The sequence below is a fragment of the Palaemon carinicauda genome, chromosome 44 (assembly GCF_036898095.1).
Source record: "Palaemon carinicauda isolate YSFRI2023 chromosome 44, ASM3689809v2, whole genome shotgun sequence".
In the NCBI taxonomy this organism is placed as follows: domain Eukaryota; kingdom Metazoa; phylum Arthropoda; class Malacostraca; order Decapoda; family Palaemonidae; genus Palaemon; species Palaemon carinicauda.
Genome location: NC_090768.1, coordinates 24,866,243 through 24,893,144, shown reverse-complemented (window position 1 = coordinate 24,893,144; position 26,902 = coordinate 24,866,243). Strand labels below are relative to the sequence as shown.

Sequence of the window (26,902 nt, the reverse complement as noted above, 5' to 3'; positions counted from 1 at the left end):
CGCACTCTATGAAGTCTCGCCCTCACGCACGTGCGCGCGCGCCAGCGCCAGCAGTCTTCCGCGCGCGAGCCCCGGGTATTCCCCATCGCGCCAGCGCGCTCCCCAGCGCAATCGGCAATACCCTCCCACGCCCGAGGTTGCAGGACAACGCGCGGTAAGGTCGCCATCACTGCGCACCCCCCCCCGCGCTCGCCGATCTTCTTACGCGTGCAAGCGCCGACGATCTTCATACGCACACAAGTACCGACTATCTTCTTACGCGTGTGAGCGCCGACGATCTTTCCCGCACGCGGGTACCGATGGTCTCCCGCGCGCGCCGATAGTTTTCCACACGCACGCGCGTTGATAGTCTCCCGCGCGTGCGCTCTCCGATAGTCTTGCTCGCTCGCGTGCGCTGATAGTCTTCCGCGCGCGCGCCAACAATCTCGCATGCGCGCGCCGATAGCCACGCGCGCGCGGGCCAACATTCTGGTATGCGAGTACGCGCCGACGATCTTTTATTTTCGCCCGCACGGGCTCTTCATTCTCATCCTGTGCACTCTATGAAGTCTCGCCCTCGCGCGCGTGCGAGGGCGCCAGCAGTCTCCCGCGCGCGAGCCCCGGGTATTCCCCATCACGCCAGCGCAATCGCCAATACCCTCCCACGCCCGAGGTTGCAGGACAACGCGCGGTAAGGTCGCCATTACCGCATTTCCCCCCCCCCCCCCAAGCGCAGATCAGCGCGCTTGCCGGTAGGGGGGAAGGTTCCAGAAAGGTCCAGGGACATTTCTTCCTTATCTTCATTCTCCTTCCAGGCGACCCCCCCCCCCTCCAGAGGGAGTGTCTGACAGCGCAGCCGTCAGCCGGCAGCCCTGGTTTGGGGCTCTAATCAGAGCGGTAGCACAAGCTTTCAAGCCTGTTCTCTCTGAGTTGGGCCACAAATCCTTGGCTGCATCTACTCCCCTGAAGAAGAAAAGAGGAGTTGTTCCGTAACTGAAATACAAACCACGCTATTTAATATGGGTAATTACTTTCGGCGTAGCTGAAATGACGAGCCATTAGAATTTTAACGAGGGTTTACTACCCCACCGCTAGTTAGCGGGGGTTAGGGAGGGTAGCTTGCTTACCCCCCCCCCTCACACACACACCTGTGCTTGAGCTCAATTTGCTCTTGGCTCGGGTGGTAGTCGGACGTGTCCGCTGTCACCCTCGCCTTCTTTGACAGCCATTGCTAATCTTTTGTTTGCTTTTCCTTTGACAGAGTGTGTGTGAAGTTAGCCTCTGCAATGCGTAAGTGTCCTGGATTACCTGACTGCCCTTGTGGCACGTATATGTCGGCGGTTGAAATGGACCCCCACACCTTGTGTCCTTACTGTAGGGGCCAGTGGTGTGATAAGAATAATGTGCGTGGTGAGTGTAGGGAGTGGTCTACCTCCCAGTGGGAGAGGTTTTCTCGGCGCCGGAAGAAGTCCAGACGGGATATTTCTCCTTCGAAGGTTTCTTTCAAAGGAGAAAATCCCAAGGGCTCTTCTTCCGTGGCCCAAACCTCCTCCGAAGCTACCACTCAATCTGTTTCTTCCGAGAAACTGTCGAGTGGTAGTGTAGGCCGTAGTTCTGTCGACCGAACTCGGGGTTTGGGAGAGGGAGTTGCCTCCCATAGCGAGGCAGCTCCTCCTCCTCCCCCGGTGGAGGATTTTAATGTAAATGTGTCTAATAATGATTTGTTGCAGCTTTGGGCTTCCTGGGGGCTTGTGGGTTCGCCCTCCAAGGAAGCCTTGTTTGACATGATCAGGTTGGGGGCAGCTGTCAAACAATCGCCGACTTTAGCAGAGGTTGATCCTCTGTCTATCGTCGACGTTGTTGTGGCAGAGGCTTCCGATGAGTTGTATCAAACCTCTGCTCCTGATGTTGCTGATGTAGCTGAAGGCTTAGTTCCCCCCTTCGAACATCCTTTGAGGGAGGAACTAAGTCCAACGGTCTCTCCTCCTGGTGATTTTCCCCCTCGGGGGAGTTCACTCACAGAGACTCCTCTTCGGAGGACTGCTGATGGTCAGCCTGCTGACCCCACGGCCCCCAGAGGACGTATAAGGCGTAAAGCCCGCCTTCCTCTTTGCCGTAGAGGCCTTCCTTCACCTCACAAGGGTGTTAGGAGGCGCCTCTTCGGTTCATCATCTCCCCAGTTCGCCGCAGAGGAACCTCGCTGTCGTTCTCCGACTCTACCAGCTACATCCCTGGACCTCTCCGCAGATCGGTTGCGATCTCCTTCGGTGGAAGGTCATCCTTACAAAGGACACGCCGACCTTCCACCCGCCAGACCTGCTGACCTGCCGTCGCCGTTCCTGGCTGCTGACGCGCTGTGGGCGCCAACTCATCCTGTTGCAAAACGGGCAACCCTTCGGGGCACAAAGGGCTTTCGCACAAAATTGTGCCCAGGGGAGTCACGCGAGGTGAGGTGTTCCCCCATCGCACCAATGAGGGAAACCCCACCTCGCGCCGGGAAGTCTTCTCAGGTAGGGGTGGAGAAGAGCCTCCCACCATCATTGTTGGAGTCCTGCATCCCTCCCAGGAGGGAGTCGAAGGACTCTAAGACTTTACCTAAGTCATCCTCAAAGATTAGACCGGAGCCAGCCAAGCCCTCAGAGAACGTTCACGATTCCCCCCAAGAAGAGCCTTTGGGGACAGGAGACCTCGCTGCTAGCCCTTCAGGAGGAGAGCTACAGGAATCAGAGCATGCATTCTGGCAGGTTCTGACCCACCTTTATGAGGAATCTCAATGGGTTAGCCCTGGTCTCAAGGGGTTAAGAGTGCCAGAGACAAGGTTGAAGGCCAGCTCTCCGAGCTTGCCTCCTCCAGCCGATCCAGCACCGGTAACAAACTCCTCCCGCCTCCTCGTGTACATCAGAGGAGGTACTTTGACATCATGGAGGAGACTTGTTTAGCTCTTCCCCTACACCACTCTTTGGAAGAGCTTACCAGGGGAGTCCCTTTAGAGAGAGACTCCAACCGGCAAGTCTTGTTCTCGGCTACGGAGATCCTTAGCCAGTAGAAGGTGGCGAAGTGTGCCGTGCAGGCAACATCGTGGCTGGACATCTGGCTAGGGTCTCTGGGCATCCTGTTACGATCTGAGGACTTGTCCAAAGAGAGTACCAGGAAGGCCATGGAGACCTTTTTACTCTCAGGCACTCGTACAATCGAGTTTCTAGCCCACCAAGTCTCGAACTTGTGGGCTAATACCATCTTGAAACGTCGAGATGCGGTGTCTGAGAGATTTCACCGAAAGGTCCCCAGTACCGAGATCAGCAGGCTCAGACATTCCTCCATCTTGGGGAAGAATTTGTTCAAGCCTAAGGATGTGGAGCAGGCGGCTGAGAGGTAGAGGAAGCCCAACCAGGACTCTCTCCTACATAGAGGTTTAACATGAAAGCCCTATAAACCTCCAGCAACTCAGCAATCACGTCCTACCAAGACCACGAAACCGGCAGCTACAGCGAAGACAATGGTGTCTAAGCCCTTTCCTGTCAAGGACAAGAAAGGCAAAAAGTCCTCCAGGGGAGGAAAGAATCCTAGGGGGAGTGGCCGAGGCCGCAAACTCTAGGATTGGCAGTCCCCCTGCATGTCCACCAGTGGGGGGATGCCTACAAAATTGCGCAAACAGGTGGCAGCAACTCGGGGCCGATTCCTGGACAATTTCCGTAATCAGTCTAGGATGTCCGTTCACAACATCTCTACCTCCCCTGACAGCAAATCCAGTGTCGTTGAGCTCCCTTGCCATGGGATCGGCGAGGGGGCAAGCCCTTCGGGCAGAAGTCTAGACCATGTTGAAGAAGGGCGCTCTCCAAGAGGTCGTCAACGGGTTCCCAGGCTTCTTCAGTCGACTCTTTCTTGTAAAGAAGGCGTCTGGAGGCTGGAGACCAGTCATCGACCTCTCAGCTCTAAACAGGTTTGTCAAGCAGACCCCGTTCAGCATGGAGACGGCAGACATGGTCAGACTAGCAGTGAGACCGCAAGACTTAATGTGTACACTGGACCTGAAGGACGCGTACTTCCAGATCCCATTCCATCCGTCTTCAAGGAAGTACTTAAGATTCAGCCTAGACAATAAGATCTACCAGTTCAAGGTGCTGTGTTTCGGTCTCTCCACAGTACCACAGGTTTGCACCAGAGTGTTCACCCTAATATCGTCGTGGGCAAACAGGATCGGCATCCGTCTCCTCCGTTATCTGGACGACTGGCTTATCCTAGCAGACTCGGAGTCAGCCCTTCTTCGACACCGAGACAAATTTCTGGGACTTTGCCAAGATCTGGGGATCATGGTAAATCTCGAGAAGTCTTCTCTGCTTCCTACTCAAAGACTGGTATATCTAGGCATGATCATAGACACCAATCTCCACAAAGCCTTCCCATCAGACGATAGGGTAGCAAGGCTGAGGAGGGTCGCGAGTCCTTTCCTCAGACGAGAAGAGCTTCCAGCCCAATCGTGGTTACGTCTCCTCGGTCACCTCTCATCCTTGGCCCATCTAGTTCCCAACGGTCGCCTCAGAATGAGATCTCTCCAATGGCGACTCAAGTCCCGGTGGAATCAAGGTCACGATTCCCCGGACGTCATGATCCCTATGGGTCCTGCGGAACAGACGGACCTTCAGTGGTGGGTGACAGACGAGAACCTACGAATGGGAGTGGATCTTCTCGTCCTCCCCCCGGATTTGATGCTGTTTTCGGACGCCTCAAAGAAAGGGTGGGGGCCCCACATTCTGCAACACAGGACCTCAGGCCTGTGGTCAGAATCAGAAAAGTGCCTCTATATAAATCTGCTAGAAATGAAGGCTGTATTCCTGGCCCTTCAACAGTTCCAACAACACCTGGCAGGTCACTCTGTGGTGGTGATGAGCGACAACACCACAGTAGTGGCTTACATCAACAAGCAAGGAGGTACCTTTTCAAAGCAGCTATCCCATCTCGCAGTAGAGATACTGAGATACTCGATTCCACTATCGGCTCGGTTCATTCCAGGCACGAGGAATGTGCTCGCCGACAGTCTGAGCAGAGCGTCTCAGATAGTGAGTACCAAGTGGTCTTTGGATCATCTAGTAGCCAACAAAGTCCTGACTTTGTGGGGTTCCCCGACTGTGGATCTGTTCGCTACAGCGCTGAACTTTAAGCTCCCGCTGTACTGCTCCCCAGTCTCGGATCCCAAGGCACTCTGGCAAGATGCCTTCCAACAACGGTGGGGCAACGTCAACGTGTACGCCTTTCCCCCGTTCTGTCTGATGAGGAGGGTGCTCAACAAGACGAGAATATCGGTCAATCTCTCGATGACCCTTATAGCTCCGCTATGGAATCACGCGTAATGGTTTCCAGACCTTCTGCAACTCCTAACGGAACTTCCGAGAGAACTCCCTCCATGACACGAGCTACTTAAACAACCACACGCCAACATCTTTCACAAAGCCGTAGCTTCGCTACGACTTCACGCCTGGAGACTATCCAGCATCTCCTCGCTGAGAGATGATTTTCGCAACAAGTTGCGAACAGGATGTCTGGACACCTGCGAAGGTCATCCGCAGGGGTCTACCAGGCAAAGTGGTGAGTTTTCTGTGGTTGGTGTCGTGTAAGGGGTATCTCTCCACTCGATTTCACTATTCCAGCAATAGCGGAGTTCTTCGTGTATTTGCGAGAAGAAATGCGCCTTTCAGTCTCGGCAGTGAAAGGCTATCGCTCAGCCTTAAGTCTAGCCTTCAGGCTCAAAGGAGTGAACATTTCTTCCTCGCTAGAACTTTCCCTACTTATACGAAGTTATGAACTTACCTGCCCTCAGTCGGAAGTGAGACCTCCTCCATGGAACGTGGTTCGAGTTCTCAGGTCTCTTAAGAGACCTCCCTACGAACCATTACACCAGGCTTCAGATCGCCACCTAACTTGGAAGATGGTGTTCCTACTAGCTTTAGCCTTGGCCAAGCGAGTCGGTGAACTTCATGGTCTCTCGTATGACATCGCCCATTCAAGGGTATGGGGGGAGGTAACGTTCAGATACGTTCCTGAGTTTGTTGCTAAGACTCAGAATCCGGGAGTGCCGGACCCCCGGTTCGATTCTTTCCAGATTTCGAGTCCTCGTTCTGTAACAGATGACCCAGACCATCTCCTACTGTGTCCAGTAAGGAGTCTGAGGCTATATCTCAAAAGAACGGCTGCAGTTCGTCCCCAAGTGCAGGCATTGTTTGTGAGCACTGGGAGAACAAAGAGGAGGGTTACCAAGAATACTATCTCGGCATGGATTCGTAGGGTGATCCATCTGTCCCTGAATCCTGACCCTCCTCCGTCACGTCGCCCTAGAGCACATGATGTCAGGGTCGTAACTACGTCCCTGGCCTTCAAGAAGAATTTCTCAGTGTCGTAGGTTCTACAAGCTGGGGTGTGGAAGCGTCAGACGATCTTCACAGCCCACTACCTGCAAGACGTGACCCACAGGAGGCTCGATACGTTCTCTATCGGCCCTGTGTTGGCTGCACAACAGCTGGTTTAAAACTTCAGGCTCCTTAGTGGACAAGTAGCAGAAGGTTGAGGGCATTGTTACCCAGTATTAGTCTGCATGAATGAAAAGATTTGTCTGGCCCTTATTCTTTTCTTCATCCTCCCCTCTCTTGGGGAAAGCAGTATCCTGGGTTCTCTGCACAGCTGAACTCAAACCACTGCAGGTAAACCATGTTTCCTTGTGTTCCTAGTATTAAGCTAATACTGTCACGTCCCCATACCCTGACAAGGTGGTATTGGGAGAGTCCTAGCTTAAAGTTTCCATCTAAAGGACTACAGGTCAACTTCCTAGGACGAGTCACACTTCATTCCTTCACACACAGCTTACGTCGGCCGCGGGCCTTGCGCAGCAAGGTTCTAGCGAGGTGCAGGGACTCCTTATTGTTGAGTGCGAACACACTCAGATACTGAGACCCCGGGCAAAGCCAAAAACCAGTACTGGCTGGGACTTGCCACCCTTCCCAAGGGGTGAGTCACCCATATTAAATAGCGTGGTTTGTATTTCAGTTACGGAACAAATGACAAATTTTAGGTAATTTGTATTTTTCCTAACTATACAAACCTTAGCTATTTAATCAAACTTGCCCGCCAGCCCTATCCCCCGTGAAGTCCTACCTCTAAGCAAAGTGAGCTCAAGCACAGGTGTGTGTGAGGGGGGGGTTAGCAAGCTACCCTCCCTCCCCCCCGCTAACTAGCGGTGGGATAGTAAACCCTCGTTAAAATTCTAATGGCTCGTCATTTCAGCTACGCTCAAAGTAATTACCCATATTAAATAGCTAAGGTTTGTATAGTTAGGAAAAATACAAATTACCTACGAATTTGTCATTTTCGGACGCAGTAACTTCTCCGAGGACGAAGCTGTCTCCTCGAAAGTCTTTGAGGCAGGCTCTCTCCCCCCTCAGACTTTTCTCCCTCCCCTTCGGACGAGGATTTCCCGTCCTCAGTGGAGTCACGTGAGGTGAGACGTTCCCCCATCACACCATTGAGGGAAACCCCACCTCGCACGGTAAATTCTTCTCGAATAAGGGTGGAGAAGAGCCTGCCTCCGTCGTTGTTGGAGTGCTGCATCCCCCCCAAGAGGGAGTCGAAGAACTCCAAGACAGTACCGGGAGGCCCCTAGCACCGAAATCTACAGGCTCAGACATTCTTCCGTTATGGGAACGAACCTGTTTGAGCCTAAGGATGTGGAGCAGGCTGCTGAGAGGTGGAGGTAGTCACCAAGACTCTCTCCTACATAGGGCTTTGACATTCAAGCCCTATAAACCCCCAGCAGCCATGTCCCACCAAGACCACGAAACCAACAACGGCAGCGAAGACAGTGATCTCTAAGCCCTTTCCGGTCAAGGACAAGAAAGGCAAGAAGTCCTCCAGGGGAGGGAAGAATCCTAGAGGGAGCAGCCGAGGCCGCGAATGCTAGGATTGGCAGTCCCCATGCATGTCCGCCAGTGGGGGGATGCCTACAAGGTTGCGCAGACAGGTGGCAACAACTCGGGGCCGATTCTTGGACGATTTCCGTAATCAGTCAGGGATATTGCGTCCCGTTCACAACATCTCTACCTCCCCTGAGGACGAATCCGGTGTCATTTAGCTCCCTTGCCATGGGATCAGCAAGGGTGCGGGTCCTTCGGGGAGAGGTCCAGATTAAAGCAAACTCCGTTCAGCATGGAGACCGCAAACACGGTCAGACTTGCAGTGAAACCGCAAAACTTGCAGTAGAGATACTGAGATAGACCGAAGTCCGCTCGATTCTACTATTGGCGCGTTTCATTCCAGACAAGAGGAATGTGCTCGCCGACAATATGAGCAGAGCGTCTCAGATAGTGAGTGCCGAGTGGTCTTTGTGTCATCTAGTAGCCAACAAAGTCCTGACTTTGTGGGGTTCCCCGACTGTGGATCTGTTCGCAACAGCGCTGATCTTCAAGATTCCACTGTACTTCCCCCCAGTCCCGGATCCGAAGGCGCTCGGGCAGGATGCCTTCCAACAACGGTGGGACAACATCAACGTGTACGCCTTTCCCCCGTTCTGTCTGATGAGGAGGGTGCTCAACAAGACCAGAATGTTGGTCAATTTTTCAATGACCCTCATAGCTCCTCTATGGCATCACGCAGAATGGTTTCCGGACCTTCTGCAACTCCTAACTGAACTTCTGAGAGAATTCCCTCCACGACACGATCTACTCAGACAGCCACATGCCAGCATCTTCCACAAAGCCGTAGCTTTGCTACGACTTCACGCCTGGTGACTATCCAGCATCTCCTTGCTGAGAGAGGATTTTTCGCAACAAGTTGTGATTAGGATGTCTGGACATCTGCGAAAATCATCCGCATCTGTCTACCAGGCCAAGTGGAAAGTCTGACGTGGTTGGTATCGTGGAAGGGATATCTCTCTACTCGATGTCACTATTCCAGCAATAGCGGAGTTCCTCGTGTATTTGTGGGAAGAAAATGCGCCTTTCAGTCTCGGCGGTGAAAGGCTATCGCTCAGCCTTAAGTCTAGCCTTTAGGCTCAAAGGAATGATCTTTTCTTCCTCGCTGGAACTTTCCCTACTCATACGAGGTTATGAACTTACCTGCCCTCAGTCGGATGTGAGACCTCCCCCATGGAACGTGGTTCGAGTTCTCGGGTCTCTTAAGAGACCTCACTATGAACCATTACGCCAGGCTTCAGTTCGCCACCTAACTTGGAAGACGGTGTTCTTACTAGCTTTGGCTTCGGCCAAGCGAGTCGGTGAACTTTATGGTCTCTCATATGACATCGCCCATGCAAGGGTATGGGGGGGGGAGGTAACGTTCAAATTCGTCCATGAGTTTGGTGCTAAGACTCAAAATCAGGGGGTGCCGGACGCTCGGTTCGACTCCTTCAGGATTCGAGTCTCCGTTCTGTAACAGATGTCCCAGACCTCCTTCTGTGCCGAGTAAGGAGTCTGAGGCTATATCTCAGAAGAACGGCTGCAGTCTGTCCCCAGGTGCAAGCATTGTTAGCACTGGGAGGATTTAGAGAAGGGTCACCAAGAACACCATCTCGGCATGGATTCGTAGGGTGATCCATCTGTCCCTGAATCCAGACCCTCCTCCGTCACGTCGCCCTAGAGCACATGATGTCAGGGTCGTAGCTACGTCCCTGGCCTTCAAGAGAAATTTCTTAGTGACGCAGGTCCTTCAAGCTGGGGGGTGGAAACGTCAGACGACCTTCACAGCCCACTACCTGCACGACGTGACCCACAGGAGGCTCGATACGTTTTCTATCAGCCCTGTGGTGGCTGCACAACAGCTGGTTTAAAACTTCAGGCTCCTTACTGGACAAGTAGCAGAAGGTTGAGGGTATTGTTACCCGGTCTTAGTCTGCATAAATGAAAAGATTTGTCTGGCCCTTATTCTTTTCTTCATCCTCCCCTCTCTTGGGGAAAGCAGCATCCTGGGTTCTCTGCACAGCTGACCTCAAACCACTGCAGGTAAACCATGTTTCCTTGATTTCCTAGTATTAAGCTAATACTGTCACGTCCCCATACCCTGACGAGGTGGTATTGGGAGAGTCCTAGCCTAAAGTTTCCTTCTAAGGGACTACAGGTCAACTTCCTGGGACGAGTCACACTTTATTTTACCTTCACACACAGCTTGCGTAGGCCGCAGTCCTTGTGTAGCAAGGTTCTAGCGAGGTGCAGATACTCCTTATTGCTGAGTGCGAACACACTCAAATATGGAGTCCCCGGGCAAAGCCAAAAGCCTCTACTGGCAGGGACTTTCCACCCTTCCTAATGGGTGAGTCACCCCTATTAAATAGCGTGGTTTGTATGTCAGTTACGGAACAAATGACAAGTTCGTAGATGATTTGTATTTTTCCTAACTATACAAACCTTAGCTATTTAATCAAACTTGCCCGCCAGCCCTACCCCTCTTGAAATCCTACCTCCAAGCAAAGTGAGCTCAAGCACAGGTGTGTGTGAGGGAGGGGGGTAGCAGACTACCCTCCTTATCCCCCGCTAACTAGCGGTGGGGCAGTAAACCCTCGTTAAAATTCTAATGGCTCGTCATTTCAGCTACGCCAAAAGTAATAACCCCTATTAAATAGCTAAGGTTTGTATAGTTAGGAAAAATACAAATTACCTACGAATTTGTCATATTTCCTCTATTGCCACATCTTATGATTTTTTTATTAGTAAAATGCATGTCTTAGGTCTAACAACTAATATATTTTCAGATTATTATGAGATGCAGGCAGGAAGAGAGAGGGTCATTAGAGCAAGTAGCCGCAAGAATTTGTATATATTCTGCTACAAGGGAGAGCCAAAAACCTTAGCAACTTTATTCAAGACAGTTCAGGTGATGATAAGGGAGAGGGGGATTACCTCTAATCTAGAAATGCTATTTGTGTTATAACAAACTTGTTAGTTTTATTCAGCATACTGCACTTGTAATGCATCTAAGCAAATCCGCAGACACTCAATTTACATTTGAAAAGATCCAATTGTTAACCTTAAAAATGTAGTGCATGATTTTGTGAAGAAGTGTCTTCAGCTTGTATAAAATTTCTATATTGGTGTTTGTCATCTGACAGTCCTCACCATCATTTTCAGGGTTACCCTTTTATTTTCCCTGTGGCCACATGGGGATAACAACAATTAGAATAGCGCCAATGTATCCGTGCGTCTTCTGAGAGGCGACCAAAAGGGATGGGATGATAGTTACAGCGTGTGAGATATCAAAGAAGAGGAATTTGAGGGAGAGTGACTGCTCCCCACACTCTAGTTTTGGTGTCTGAATGTGCGTGGATGTTGTATGATTGAGAATAAAAGATGATATTGGAAGTATGTTGTGGAATAGAAGGATGGCTGTATGGCCTTGTGTGACATAAAGATAAAAGAGGAAGGGTGAAGTGATGTTTGGTAAAGTGACAGAAAGATTGTCAGGGATTGAAAGGGGAAGAGCAAGAGAGGGTGTGGCTTTATAACTGTGTGAATAGATGATAGGATAAGGATAAGGAAGTAGGGAATATGGGATAAGGAAGAGTACCCCTGGATACAATCCAGTTTATAGCCCGAAGGCAGGTACTCAGGATGGGAAGGAATAAGGAAAAAGGGAGAAAGAGAAGTACAGGAGGAGATTAAAAGAGAGGGGCTGACCCTCATGTGATGTTGAGTTAATTTAGGAGCCACCTGCAGTACAGGCGGCTAAGAATGAAAAGAAATGGAAAGGACAAGCTGGGAGAGGAAGGGTTTATTGGTTCTCGCGGTCTAGCCCTATTGCAAGTTGACTAGCTGACTGACACTATTTGATGGTAAAAAAAGTTATGATGGAAAATTGATAATGAAGTTTTTATTGAATATTGATTTGATTTATTGATTAAAGATATTTATTTATATTGTTTTAATCGGTTGAGATATATCTCAGCCGGGGGGATGACAATTGAAGATGATAGGTAAAGTAGTGGAATGGAAGGTTTCATCTAGATTAATGAGAGTAGGGTTAGGTTAAGTAGGAATATGGGCTTTAGTTAGTGCTTATGGGCTGGGTTGTGAGAAAAGTGAAGAAGAATGGAATGAATTCTGGAATGAGTTAACTAGGTGTGTAGAAGGACTGAATAGAAGGAATTATGTAGTTGTAATGTTACTTGAATGCTAGAGTGGGTACTAGAAGGGTAGGTGTCATTGGGAAGTATGGCATACCAGATGAAAATGAGAGTGGTTAGAGGCTGCTAGATATGGTTATGAGTATTTTTTTCAAGAAGAAAGGTATACTGTACAGTGGTAAGAGTGGCGAATGGAAGAGTGGTGGAAAGGGCATTGATGGATTATATGTTGATAACAAGATGGATGTTTGGAAGATTGAAAGATGTGCACGTGTTTAGCGGTATGTCTAATAATTTTGGTTGAAGGAAAATTAGTTGTATCAAAGGAGTGTGGAAAAAGAATGGGGAGGATGGAAAAAGGAGGTAGTGAAGTTGGAAGACTTGAAAAAAACCCGAGGTAAAAAGTGAATACAGTATCAAAAAAGGTTGGAAGTAGCATATGACAGGGTGAAAGTGAGAGATATTGCTGATCTAGAGGAGGAGTTGGAGTTAGTGAAAGAATATTTTGTGGGGCTTGCAAGTGATGTGGGTGGTAAGATTGTTAGAGGCAGCTTAAGGAAGGGTAGCGAGTACTGGAAAGGAGTGAAGATGAAGGTGGAAGAGAAGCAGAGGTTATTTGAAGAATGGCTGCAGAGTAATAGTATAGAGAAGTATGAAAGATATAGAGAGAGAAATGTGGCAGTAAACTATAAAGTAGCGAAGGCAAAGAGGGTGGATGACTTGAGGTGGGGGGAGGGATTGGGTCACAGAGAGAATAATAAGTGTTAGAAAGACTGATAAAGAGGGAGAATTATGATATATTAGATAGAGAATAAGCAGAAAATTTAATCCATTGTTTTATTTTGTTTTCAATTTCTTTCAGCTTGATCTTCAAATAGAGAAGGACAATTTCTTTCATTACGAAGGTCCAAATTCTACTGCAATTAGACAAGAACATAAGGAGGGCTCATGGTTTACTTTTTATCCTTGGCGATCAAAAACATTTAAAGTTGACCTCTATAAGCCTTCATGTGTGGGAATAGAAACTTCTCAGGAGTTCACCATTTTGCTAAGGATACGATGTAAGTACTGAATAATTTTGTGCAAACCAGTTGCATGGTTTGTGCATATGCATGCATCTAAAAATATCAGCCATTCATTTTCAATTCATGACTCATTTTCTTGAACAACCACTTCTTCCTTTTATCCACTGACCTTTCTCTGATCTCTTGCTTACTCCATCCATATCTTGATTATTCATAGGGATGTAGTTACAAACAAACAAACAAATGCCCTTGTTCTTGCATATACCAAATCAGGTAATGTATTTGTTCTTGCATATACCAAATCAGGTAAAGTAGACCATTAATTAATTAGATGACTGCTGGGATATTAGACCTGGTTAGTGAATGTGAATAGGAATTATGGTGGATGGCCCACCTGCATAAGACTAATAGGGATTTTATTGATCAATCAAAGTATGAAATGACTACAGTATAAATTTTCAAAGAATATATCAAGTGGAGAAAAAACTATAAATAAAAGCTGGAAGCTCTCTAACAGTGCAATGCAGCGTGTTTTATGTCACTACAATAAGCACTTTGAGAAAGTGATTTAACAAGTTGCTAATTTCTAATTTGTGTCCCTTAGGGCATACTTGAAGGATTTATTTTTTAGCGAGGAATGTAAATTGGAATGCTAGAATTTAAAAGCTAGTTAGGAAGAGATTAAATGAAATGTGTTTGGTCTTTCTTATCTGGGATTGCTGTTCTCGATACACTTCTCCACAGACAACCAAATGGAACATTATTAAAAACTATAATTGATAATTCAATTATTCACAGGACCAACATTTGAGGAAGATTATGATAACTTTTAGGGTTGTGGTGGCGGATGTAGTAACGTTCCTGACTGGTTAATGCCAGACTGGAGTTCGAGTCCCACTCAAACTCGTGATTTCCTTTGGTCACTGCATCCTCACCATCCTTGTGAGCTAAGGATGGGGGTTTTGGGGGAGCCTATAGGTCTATCTGCTGAGTCATCAGCAGCCATTGCCTGGGTGGAGAGGGAGCTTGGGTGCTGATAATACTGTATGTATATATGGTCAGAATCTAGGGTATTGTCCTGCTCGATAGGGCAGTGTCACTGTCCCTTGCCTCTGCCATTCATGAGAGACCTTTAAACCTATAAACTTTGAAGAAAAGAGAGAGAGAAACAGCGGTCCATTTTCCCCTTGAGGAAGGGAAACTCCTCCCACACCATGAGAGACTTCGTTTTAAATGGATTGGTAATTGTCTATCATAAGTTTTCAGTCATCATTTATATTCGTTATCATTATTCCAATAAATCTACCAGTGATTCATGTTCTGTTTATTCAAAGGAAGAACTCAGCTGTACAAAGAAAAAATTTGATATATCTTATATAAGACCCTCTTGTTCCTGCTGGTAAGAGGAGCTAGCAAAAAGAATGGACTAGTAAATCTCTTCCTTATACTTCTGCCACTATTTGACTCATTCTCTTCTAAGATGAAATATCAAATAGATTGGTAATTTTTAGTGTTTGAAATTACCTCATTGATTGGTTGGTATTGCTCACTTTCTTTAGTTAAAAATATTAGAAGTGTGTTCCCCAAGTTTGAACAAGGTAGATTTTGTTAGGAGTGCCAAAGTGGAGCTGCGTTAAAATTTGATCCCTCATAGAGGACTCGCATGCTCCTTACTTGATCAGTGTTCAGAATCAAGTCATTGTCAAAGGATCTTATGTCTGAATATTTACATTTAGCTTAATCAAGAACTGAGGATAAGGAAGTTAAATGCAAGAAAAGAGAAAAAATTTGTAGCTTAGGGTCAGATACAGCTTCATGGGCTTACAATTCCTCTGCTGCTCCCCTCCCAACAAATCTAGCTACATTTTTCCCTTTCCCTGTAGGGTAAAAGTTGGGAGTTTTGATATTCAAGGTGATGAGCATTTTAATCAAGATAAAGATTACTGGTTTCTTAGATAAGGCTGGAGAATATTGGAAAACTTATAGGCTCTCCTCTTTGATGATTGGTAGAACCTGCATGGGTTCCTATTTTTTACTACTCCCTTAACTGCCCCTAACACTTTGCATCCTTCATTCACTCCCTGACGTACATCTGCTTCCACTCCACCATTTGCTGCAACAACAGACCCCAAGTACTTTAACGGATCCACCTCCTCAAGTAACTCTATTCAACATGACATTTAACCTCGCACCACCTTCCCTTCTCGTACATCTCATAACCTTACTCTTACCCACATTAACGCTCAACTTCCTTCTCTCACACACTCTTCCAAATTCTGTCACATAATCGGCCAAGCTTCTCTTCCGCGTCTGCAACCATTACAGTATCATCCGCAAACAACAACTTATTTACCTCCCATTCATGGTCATTCTCGTCTACCAGTTTCAATCCTCGTCCAAGCACTCGAGCATTCACCTCTCTCACCACTCCATCAACATACAAGTTAAACAACCACGGCGACATTACACATCCCTGTCTCAGCCCCACTCTCACTAGAAACCAATCGCTCACTTCATTTCCTATACTCCGCCCACCTTTTCCTTGCTCCCTCTCCTTTTAACAATCTTCCATTTCCATCTTTCGGTGTCTCTTCAATTCTTGAACCAGCCTTCCTTACTCTCTTCACTTCCTTCCAAAACTTCTTCTTATTCTCTTCATATGAATGACCCAATCCCTGACCCCACCTCAGGTCAGCTGCCCTCTTTGCCTCACTTACCTTGCGCTTTGCTTCCACATTTTTCTCTCAATATCTTTCATACTTCTTTACACTATTACTCTGCAGCCATTTATCAAGAGCCCTCTTTTTCTCTTCCACTTTTACCTTCACTCCACCATTCACTGCCCTTCCTCATGCTGCCTCCATGTTTGAAGAAAGAGCTGGTGAACATTTATGGCAATAAAGTAATAGGTCTGTGACGTAACAAATTGACCCTCATCAGCAAATACAATGTAGAATGTATATGGTTTGTATTCATAGTACTGTACTGTAGATCATGTTTATAATGCAATTTTTTATTGTGGTATGTATTAAAATAAAACAGTTTAGATTTTATATTTCCAAATGATAATTGAAAAAAAAATCTTAAATAATTATGGAATGCTTTTGTCCTGCATTATATACAAAAAAGGCAAAGAAATAATTGCCATTTGAAGCTTAGTATGCAAAATAAGAGATTTATTCTAATGTTGTGGGTATTGAGATCTTTAAGTCATCAATATAAATAACAACAAATACAGTAATATCATTTGAGGTGCCTATGGACACGCCTTGAATGATGTGTTCTAGACTCATGGAGGGCTTCTTCCAGTACTGCTGTCATATGGAGTAAGTTGTTTGGGTCAGTTTGAAGAAGGAACCTCTCGACTTTGTTGTTGCTGTTAGTTATTTGAATCTCGGAATTTGTGTCACTGACATCTGAAAACAAAGTAATTGAAATTATCAGTACTGCAATGTAAAGATACTGTAAATGGAAATAATGAAAAATTATTATGCATAAGAGATATACAGAAAGTTTAAGACAGCACACTTACTTATATGACCTTAGAGAGGGATATAGTTTTAAAATAAACATTAACATTTGTTTTCCTTAAGGGGTCCGGCCGGTATCCCAATATATGGGGGTATAGGATGAAAAACAAAACCCTGAAAAAATTCACCGAGCTTCGTATGGCAGTGGAGAATGCATATACGAAATATTTTGTCAAAATGCCTCTTACTCTCATAGTTACAGGGTAATTTGTAAAAGTGACTCAATGAACTAAAAACATTGTTCCCTAAAAGAAAATGTTGTATTTCTTATGTTATCGTAAATTTTATAATTATTACATTCTAACATAAAACAAATTGTGAGCAATGGCATCGGTATAGATGCCATGAGTCACAAGACGAAGTATTACGCAGTAATTACACCCTTCGGCCTTCATTCCTAGCAAAAACCTCATGGAGAGTATGAGTTTGAGTTTGACCTCTGACATTCACTCATTGTGACGTCTGTTTTTCTTGGGTTCATCAAGAATTTCATCATGCCATAGAGGAAAAGACAATTTCAACATCTCGCTAACATAGGGAAGAAGAAAATTTTCTCTAATAAGAGTTCAGAAGTGGGTAATAATGGTAATATTAGTGGAGTTATTGAAGGAGAGAGATGATAAAGGAGCGACCATCTCGCCGAAAGAAGCAAGATATTGAGCAAAAGGATCTTTATTTATGATTAAATTATGATCACTTTTTTTGGTTTATTAATGCCTAAAAAGGAACATAACATTCATAATAATCATGATCTATTAATATAGTCTTTGTAAAAATACAAAGAAAAACATATTATGCCCATATCTCAAAACTATACTTATTGGCCTTCAAATTCTATCTTCTCCCTTAGATTTAGAGATATAGCATTGAAATTTGGTATATTACTTTGTCTTAATAACAATCAAATGTTGCCCTTTTTTCTATTTTTTTTTTTTTCATTTTTCCCCCTGAGTTTTAAAGTTTATTTTTCTTTACCATAGTGAAAAAACTCATATCTAACAAAAAAATGACTTAGAAAAAAACAACTTTCATTTGATTGGAGGTCTACATCAGGTCTATATAGGGTAGTAATCCCAGGTCTTAATATTAATTATCAAGGGAGGATATAGAATTTGAAAAGCACTAATTTTCAGGATAAATCGCCCTGGCGTCACAAAACCGAAAGTGAGAGGCAAAAATCCTTTGCAGTTTGGAGATGTCACCTTATTAGGTGGTGTGAATGTCAAAGTCCTGTCCTTGAAAAACGGCCTTAGCAGGTCGGCCCCCTTAAGCAACCTAATTAAATAGCTAGTCCCAAGCACTCATAGATATTCCTTTTTAATTTTTTTTCATATTTGATAATTTTGCTCAATTTGATTTATTTTCACGAGTTAATTATTCTGTATACCATACTTATCACATTTATTTCCAATTTCAATTTAAAAGAAGATTGCAACCAATGTCTTCTGGTAAACACCCTGATAAACTTTTGGGAAATTTAATTTTTTTTCCTTTTTCACTAAAAATTGTTAGTCCTTTCAGTTTTCTTGTCTGTACGACACTATTCAGGTAGTTTTCGACTGAATGAAAAGCCTAATCAACCAAACTATGAATATGTAATTAAAACAGTTTTAACAATTAAATTTCATATTTTTATAATCACCTATTGCTGCTTCTTCAGAAGCTTGATTTAATCAGCATTTATCTGTAATTTTTTTTTTAAATTCCCATTTTCTTTCGCTTCAATAAATGCATGCCCCTAGTAATGGAAAGAATATTCTTATGGTAAGGTAGTTTTATAAGATTTCAGGAGCACTTTAGGTACACTTCATTATTTCAAACTAGCACAATAGTACTTCAATCATGCTGAGGCTCTTGGACGAAAGGTATAGCCTAGGTAACGTCACCTCCTGAATAATAGGGATGTATTATTTGTAAATTAAACTTTTTATTATTTTTAACTTAAGTTTTTCATTGAATACAATTAATCAACTACAGTTTAATATTCATGTCAATATTGCCAGACTTACAAGGGTAATAAAAGTCCTCTCGTTAGAATTTACCCTTGAAGATCTATTGGCTGAGCTTGTAAGTGAACTGAAATGCACTGTCATCCGGAACATGATGAAATTACCCAACTTTAGCTGAAACATCAACTTAAAAAAAATTTATAATGATTCAGTTAGATTTTTATCTAAGAACATCTATGGTATGAAATGCTGGCTCCAAAAATAAAAATGTTGCTTAGGGACACTTACTTTAGTGAGAGGAGGGATATAAGGATCCAGATTACCTACTTGGTCTTCTGCCTTGCAACTTAGATGTCTAATAGAGCAACTAGGATTGTAGAACAGCAATGTTTTAGCTGCAGAAGGATCTAGAGTTATTAAAGAATTTGAGACTTACGAGGAAGTGACAGTAGTAATGTGTGTAAATTCAAAGCTGAATACATACCAGTCAAGGATGCCTTCTCTAAAGTAAGTTGGAGAGTCACTAGGGGTTCTGCTATGTGATGCAATGCCCTGGAGCCAACCAGGATGTCAAATCTCCATTCTAAATTTTGGTAAAGAGGGACCTGTCATGGAAATTTGATTATTGATATGGTGGTTTTATACATTTAAAAGATCATTCAGTTATATCATAATAATGGAAATTAACTTTAAATAATATGAAGAATATGTAATATTTAGGTTACACTTTAATTGTTACTGATGTAGTTGAAGATTACCTGAACACCCATTCTTTTAAGGTATTCCTTTAGTTGCAAATCATTTTCCACATAAGTGTTTGTCAATACATCTGCAGCATCATTACTAAACCCTAAGGAGGCTACCAGTTTCTTGAATTCTTCTTTAGACACTGATGTTCGTGCACTTTGGTTGAGTAGAAAGACAAGTGCTTGAATTGCTTCTTCAATCTATGGAATAAAAAGACATTAATTTGTGCTGACACTGTATTGAATATACCTGTGTATCAAGAATCACAGCATAGAAGTAAATGAACCTTTCTTACACATCTGCGATTGTTTTTACACTATTTTACAATTATCATGTTCACTTGAATAAATGTCATAATCACAATGAAATGAATAATTCTATACAGTACTTTCCTCAGATTCTTATGATTATGTATAATAGGTAACAATTCCTGTTTACCGTGGTACCTACCTCGCTCCGGAACGTATTAAACTTTTAGTTTAATAAGTTCCGGAGCTAGCTTGCAAACCAAAACAAATTTTCCCATAGATACTTTAAAAAATATTCACTGGATGTATTCTACATCCTCATAAGTACACATATATTCTCATTTTTAAAGATTTGTAATGTTTTTTGAAGAATATATTGTAACCCTTCACATCAGAAATACGGTAAATACAAATTAATAATTCACAATAAAGAACAGAGGATGAGGCAGTTTTACCATGAGAACTTTTGATAAAATATTGGGAGTTCTCTCTCTTTAAGTGTTCACTATCACTACTGTAGTGGTAGTATCTCAACCAGCAACCCGTTAAGATACTTCCGCTAGAGAGTTATTGAGTCCTTGGATTTGCCAGAGGGTACTACATTGGATCCCTCTCTGGTTATGGCTCATTTTTCCTTTGCCAACACATACACTAAATAATCTGGCCTATTCTTTACACATTCTTCTCTTTATACACCTTACCACACTAAGAACCAAAACATTCTTCTTCACTCAATGGGTTAACTACTGCATTGTAAATGTCCAGTGGTTACTTTCCACTTGGTAAGGGCAGAAGACTTTTTTTTTAGCTATGGTTCTTTTAGGAGACGGACACTCCAAAATCAAACCATTGTTCTCTAGTCTTGGGTAGTGCCATAGCATCAGTACCATGGTCTTCCACTGTCTTGGGTTAGAGTTCTCTTGCTTGAGGGTACAATTAGGCACACTATTCTGTTTCCTTATTTTATTTTCTCAAAGGGCTATTTTCCCTTATTGGAGCCCTTAGGCTTATAGCATCCTTCTTTTCCAACTAGCATTGTAGCTTAGATAGTAATAATAATAAAAGAAAATCACTTGATTTATGCGTTCTGGATATTATGTCATCTTTTTTTTACACTTACGTTCAACCTTTACATGGATCCAATCTAGTGAGGTGACGACTGTTTTTGTCTTTTCTTTAAGATGGTATGAAAATGGGACATTGCATTGTCTGTAAATAGATTTATTGCTCACCCTGCCTGAGCCTATTTTGGTTGTATGTGTCTACAAAAGTTTTGCAGGGTTTCCCAAATTTTCAACATCTACTTCACTCAAAGCGAGAGGTTTGTCACCTTGCCCCGCCTCTTCCTCAGGTGAAATCTCCTGATACCTCTTGTTGCTGCACCTTATGCAACTGCAACAGCTCCTGGGTTGTCAACTGCTAGCTTTGTTCCTCAAAAACAATGTTGATGTTGCTCTTGTCCACCTCCAATCCCATTGTCTTAACCAGGGACACAATTATATTGTCAACTTGCTCCTGCAAGGGTTCAAATTGCTCAAAATCACGTTCAGCAATGCATTCAGATCACAGTTTCCTTTATGCAGAATTGAGGGGTCTCTTGGTGACCCATCCCAGGCTTTATCAATCTTCTTAAGTCATCTGACAATGTGGAAATGGTCTTTCCAGAATTCTTCAAGGGTGAGCTTGGTCCTTCGATGACCTTGGAATATCACTGGAACATTGCTTTTTTTTTTTTTTCAAATGGAAATCATTTACTGATTCAGGGGTTGGAGAATTGGAGGGGTGTTGGGTGACAAGATCTTGATATTTATAAACTTGGACTCTTCCATTAGGTTGTCCTCAATGGCTGAAGGATCAGTAGGAACCTTGTCCATAAGCAACCAGACTTTTGAGTGGGAAGTTCTTGTCCAAAAGGTACTTTTATACATATGACCAAAAACGTCATTGACCTATTCCACAAACCAAATGTGGGTTACCCAAGCCATGTTATTTGATCTCCACATGACAATTCAATTGCTTCTTTTGCAGCTTTTCACTTTTTCAAGATTTGTGGAGTCTCTGAGTGATACACCCTAAGAGATTTAATTTTGCAATCTAACCTGACATTATGACAGAACAGCGGGGTTAGACTGTCTTTCATGGGCTTTTGACTTGAAAATACCTTCTTTTCTGCAGTAATGAAGGTCCTCTTGCAGATCTACCAAAACAGACAGGTCTCGGCGCAGTTAAACACTTGCTGCAGCATGTAAGACTCAAAATCCCCGAACCTTTTAAACTCGGAAATGAATGGCTCCCATGTCTTTACATCGGAGTTTTCACCCTCACCATGTCGCAAAACTCACCCTCACCATGTCGCAAAACTCTGTGGATGCTGGTTCTTCTTTTCAAGTTTTCAAACCAGCCACAACTCACTTTGAAAGCTCCTTATTTTTAGTTTGCAGAATTAGCTCTAATTTTTCAAAAGGTTAACATAAAAATTTTGCTTTTTTTATCTTCGTTATCACATCTCAAGCTAACTACTACTCACAGATTCAGATGAGAAGCAAGTTTGCCATACTATCTAAAATGTGTTACCATTATTTCGTCAGTGTAAGCGCTCCTTTTGCAGCATCAATTATCATTGCTTCTTTCTTCAGAATTTTACCAATCATCTATATTGTATGATTGTACTATGCATTTTTTGTAAGGGCTGTCACATGCATGCATTGATCATACTTCTCAATAATTTTGGTTTTTTACCACTAAGGTTATCATCTTCCTCTTACCTTCTTTCTTTATCATCTTGGGGTCATTGTCTAGATGCTTTAACATATATTGTTAATTTGGGGACATTGCCTAGATGCTATACAGTATAGTATACTGTTAATTTGACATTTAGGTAATGTTACAAGTACTGCAGAGGGAGTAAAAGCATTAAGGTCTATGGAGGGGAGGGGGGGGATGAGAGCTAAGGCAAAACAAAATGGAGTAAAAATCAAGTGAACACTGCATGGGTGGGGTATCGGTACTGCGCGACTGTTTTTGCGCATCACAGACAGGTACAATCCTCGTTTATCAATTTGAATTTTTATGCTTGTATACCGATTTGTTGCACTACGGGCATTTGTCACTGGTGAATATTTTGCCATTATTTATAACAAATATAAATAAATTTTTACAAATACTGTATATTGATTTACTTATACTATTCAATGTTGGGGAAATCTGAAACAAAGAAACCAACGATGTTTCCGCACTTTTACTATACCCATAATTTAAAAGATATATGATATAGCATTTTTACCCATAATGCACTGCCCAACACAAAATCCCTTAATTTTTACCAACAATGCATTGGCAAAACAAAAATATCATCTGGGGAAATACTTTCAGGCAGCATAAAACTGTCTTTGGGATAGCAGTATTCATTAGCAAATATCTCCATATGCATTAATTTGCAGATTTTAGTAAGTTTTTCATATGAAAAATCTCTATTCCTGATAAATATTATAAGTAAAATATATTGAATATCTGAGTTTCACTGAAACTGTAATAATGCTGAATTAGAATATACTATTATGGTTTTACTTTAACTCACTTCCTCGGTAGGGGGCGAATGTAGTTCGTTAGGAAGGCAAATACTTTTTAATTCTTGTCAAATTGAGTTTCTTTATGAGGAAAGAAATAGCCTATTTTGGTCTATAATACGACAATAGGGAGTTAGTTTTATGATTACGAAATATAATTTAGTGTTACCTTGCTGTAAGTGAACCCAGTTGGGAAACAAACATAGGGTTGAAACTTAGTCTTAGGGTAAGTTAAGAATTGGGCAGTCCAAGAGTCGTAACCCCCTCGGTACGTAAAGTGGGTAAGGACACGTCTCATAGGTTAGGCTAGGTGGGGAACCTTAAGTTAGATGGTGTCCTTGTGTTTTTTTCTCTTTTAAAGTTTTTTTTTTTTCCTAAGTCATAACTGTTGAGATTTTATTCCCGATCTATCCCAATAATAAACTACAAAGAATCCCAAGGTAGCTTTCTTTACTGCTAAAGCAGAAACTAAATCGTATAAATTCCGTAAATGCAGGCTATCCGTACTCGCCTGTAATTTTATGTTATTAATTGAAAAAAAAATGAATTTGGGCCCTTTTAGACTAATGGTTATAGAGTTTTTAACTCTATATAAATTAATCACGCCAAAGTATTACTAATATAGCGGACAATGTAACCGGTAAAATTATAGTTATATATTTATTTCACTAAGTATTTATTTGCGGTGAAAATAAGTGTCGGGGTAGAATGTACTTAGCTGGAACAGGCGATATCTTTACTATTACTTGTCAAATCATTTTTTGTGGGGAAAATTTTCTTTATTATGATCTCATATACGATAAGAAATTATTTTATTATTTTACATAATATGATTTACCTTTACCACGGCAATATTTTCTAAGTTCAGCCCGGTCCGCTCACAAGTCACGGGTAGCTCCTGCTTAGTTTCAAAATTTCCCGATAGATAGAGCCCGTGTCGTCCCAAGTTATGAAGCGTTTGTTTTTACTATTAATGTTGTCCCATCCATATACAGTACATTCTTACCTCTCGTGTTCAAGTTTGAAGTTGGTTGGGACACATCCTGTACAGTTGCATTTAATACTGCTGAAATAATTATTATGAAATGTTAAGTAGGGTAAAGGTCATTATAATGCATTGGTCACTGAAGCCACGGCCAATTTACTCAACCTGGGAAGGGGGACCAGGGCTTGCCCCCGGCTAGGGGTTGTGACCTGGGAACTACTAGGTTAGGTTAGGTGGGTTTGTTAGGTTCTGTGGCTTTTTACAAATCTGGCTATGGGTTGTGACCTGGGAACTACTAGGTTGGGTTAGGTGGGTTTGTTAGGTTCTGTGGCTTTTTACAAATCTGGCTAGGGGTTGTGACCTGGGAAGGGGATCTGGGGCTTGCCCCTGGCTAGGGATTGTGACCTGGGAACTACTAGGAAGGGGCTTTGGGGGCTTGCCCCTGGCTAGGGATTGTGACCGGGAACTACTAGGTTAGGTTAAGTAGCTTTGTTAGGTACTGTGGCCTTTTACAAATCTGGCTAGGAGTTGTGACCTGGGAAGGGGGTCCGAGGCAAGCTAGGGGTTGTGACCTGCGAACTACTAGGTTAGGGCAAGTGGTTTTGTTAGGTTCTGTGGCCTTTTACAAATCTCAAATGTGTTAGATAATCATTATTTGTCCTGTTTAAGCACACCCAAAGGCCCAAGTTCCCACCTGTGTCTATTGAGTGTTCCTAGTATGTAAAACGTTTGGACAACCAAGTGAAATTCAAGTTATTCGATATTGTATAAAAGTCCAAGCACAAAACTAGTTTTCTCAGTGGGAGCCTTTGTAGGGTGACGGCCAGATCCGTTTTCATTCATAGAAAATGGGAATATTATAAAGTGGGGTGGACTAGCCGTCATTCTCAAATCGAGTTCGTAGAAAACTGGAATATTCTGAACTGTGGCCGTCGTTCTAAAAACGATTTTGGCGGGAGAAGCTAACTTAAAAAAACCCACCTAACCTATGCTAAAAGCCGTATCCTTACCGGACCCCCCCCCCCCCTTACCTACTACGGGAGCGAGAAGATTCGTGGCCGGAGTAGGAACTCGAGCCACAAATTTTCAGGTAATTTAGGGTTTTCGGCAAAAAACATAAAAGTGTGCGTTTAAGCACATATTTAAGATCCGTAGACCATTTCCAAACGTTTTTATTCTATACAAGATAACAGTTGGAGCGATAATAAGCAAATTAGGATGCTTGGCCGTAGCGCTACAAACTACCCTCTCAGTGTTCCAACATGTTTCTTGGCAATTCTCGCACATTTCAGACATTCATGTGTCGAGTGGGCCTAGTAAGTAGGTTGTTGGGACAAGCATTTACCAAACTAGTGAATTCATTAATATTTCATTTGGTTTTAATTTCCGTGAAAAAAAACGGCCTATTGTTTACGTTTTTACTTTATTTACCGACTATTCCAACTCTGTCCCAACAAACTGCAAAGGCTCTTAAGTATCATTCTAGAAGAAACGGGCGTTTTTCTATAAGTAAAAGCTTTTTTATTTTAGTAGGAAAGCTCTTCCCATCCGTAAATATAATAAATCGAGTAACCTAGCCTATCGTACCTGAGAGGGCTGTACGCCAAGTTTATTGGCTGCAGACGAAAACACTCTGGGGTTCACTTCTTGTTGGAGGAATAGACCAGCAAGCCTGCAAAATTCGTGTATGACTGATATATCTTGAGTTAATAGCAAGGCTAATCGGTCCTTATGATCATCGGATAAGGTTAACGACATCGCTACTAATTTATGTTGGTCAACAATCCACCCCCTTCGATCAGCTGATTTTGTTTACATTTCGAATCGTCGGAGTTGTTGTTTACGTACGTAAACAATTATATTTTCTTGAATTTGCGTTCGTTGTTATTATTATTATTATTATTATTATTATTATTATTATTATTATTATTATTATTATTATTACATTATTATTATTATTATTATTATTATTATTATTATTATTATAGCTTTGATAGCGAAGTGCATAAGGAACCCCCAAATTATATATACTTTTACTTTTTCCTTTTAGGGGTTTATTTTTTCTTTGTAAATGGTATCGGTTTTGTCAATTTTATTTTGAATAGGTGAGAAATGAATTAACAAAGGGATTCGGAAGCTGTTTCGTTAGCAATTAATAATTTAGCTTAATATTTATCGATTAAAGCCTTTATGTTTCTATGGTTCTGATAGTTGCTTTAGTAATTAATTTTGGAAAGACTGTTCTATAGTAATGCATAGACTGGTTGTGTAAAATCATAAATGTATATGTAACAAGATGTGACGTACATTTTCTTATGTTGATAGTACAGTAGTCTCTCTCTCTCTCTCTCTCTCTCTCTCTCTCTCTCTCTCTCTCTCTCTCTCTCTCTCTCTCTCTCTCTCTCTCGGTAAACAAGTTCAAGAATAAGTTGGACAAGATCATAAGAACTCTAAATGCTTAAACGAAATTGCTCTACCAAAGAACAAATAGTGTGTGTGTGTGTATATATATATATATATATATATATATATATATATATATATATATATATATATATATATATATACATATACATATATATATATATATATATATATATATATATATATATATATGTATATATATATATCTATATATATATATATATATATATATATATATATATATATATATATATATATATATATATATATATATATATATATATATATATATATATATATCTATATATATATATATATATATATATATATATATATATATATGATACATCCATTT

The 26,902-nt window shown here is 42.6% G+C and overlaps 2 protein-coding genes across 5 annotated transcripts in view; one reads left to right on the top strand and one right to left on the bottom strand.

The window, feature by feature from the left end:
- Nemp (Nuclear envelope integral membrane protein) overlaps nucleotides 1-26,902 on the top strand; it is a 177,038-nt gene that overhangs the window by 115,274 nt on the left and 34,862 nt on the right. For all 4 annotated transcript variants that reach the window (XM_068366974.1, XM_068366973.1, XM_068366972.1 and 1 more), the window contains 2 exons: nucleotides 10,706-10,827; nucleotides 12,936-13,134. In XM_068366974.1, the coding sequence (XP_068223075.1) occupies nucleotides 10,706-10,827; nucleotides 12,936-13,134 (321 nt within the window). The remainder of the gene's footprint in view (nucleotides 1-10,705; nucleotides 10,828-12,935; nucleotides 13,135-26,902) is intronic.
- LOC137634483 (COMM domain-containing protein 2) lies at nucleotides 16,138-25,961 on the bottom strand. The gene is made up of 4 exons (XM_068366904.1): nucleotides 25,711-25,961; nucleotides 19,336-19,524; nucleotides 19,062-19,182; nucleotides 16,138-16,514 (listed from the first exon to the last, which is right to left on the bottom strand). The coding sequence occupies exons 1-4, from the start codon at nucleotides 25,879-25,881 to the stop codon at nucleotides 16,342-16,344; spliced, it is 654 nt and encodes a 217-aa protein (XP_068223005.1). The 5' UTR covers nucleotides 25,882-25,961; the 3' UTR covers nucleotides 16,138-16,341.

What these genes read in the sequence shown, in the direction of transcription:
- LOC137634483 (XM_068366904.1), bottom strand. Translation starts at nt 25,881, where the DNA reads ATGTCGTTAACCTTATCCGATGATCATAAGGACCGATTAGCCTTGCTA. An exon ending in TTGGCGTACAGCCCTCTCAG is followed by an intron (nt 19,525 to 25,710) that starts GTACGATAGGCT and finishes TTTATTCCATAG; the next exon opens with ATTGAAGAAGCAATTCAAGC. An exon ending in TTAAAAGAATGGGTGTTCAG is followed by an intron (nt 19,183 to 19,335) that starts GTAATCTTCAAC and finishes TTTCCATGACAG; the next exon opens with GTCCCTCTTTACCAAAATTT.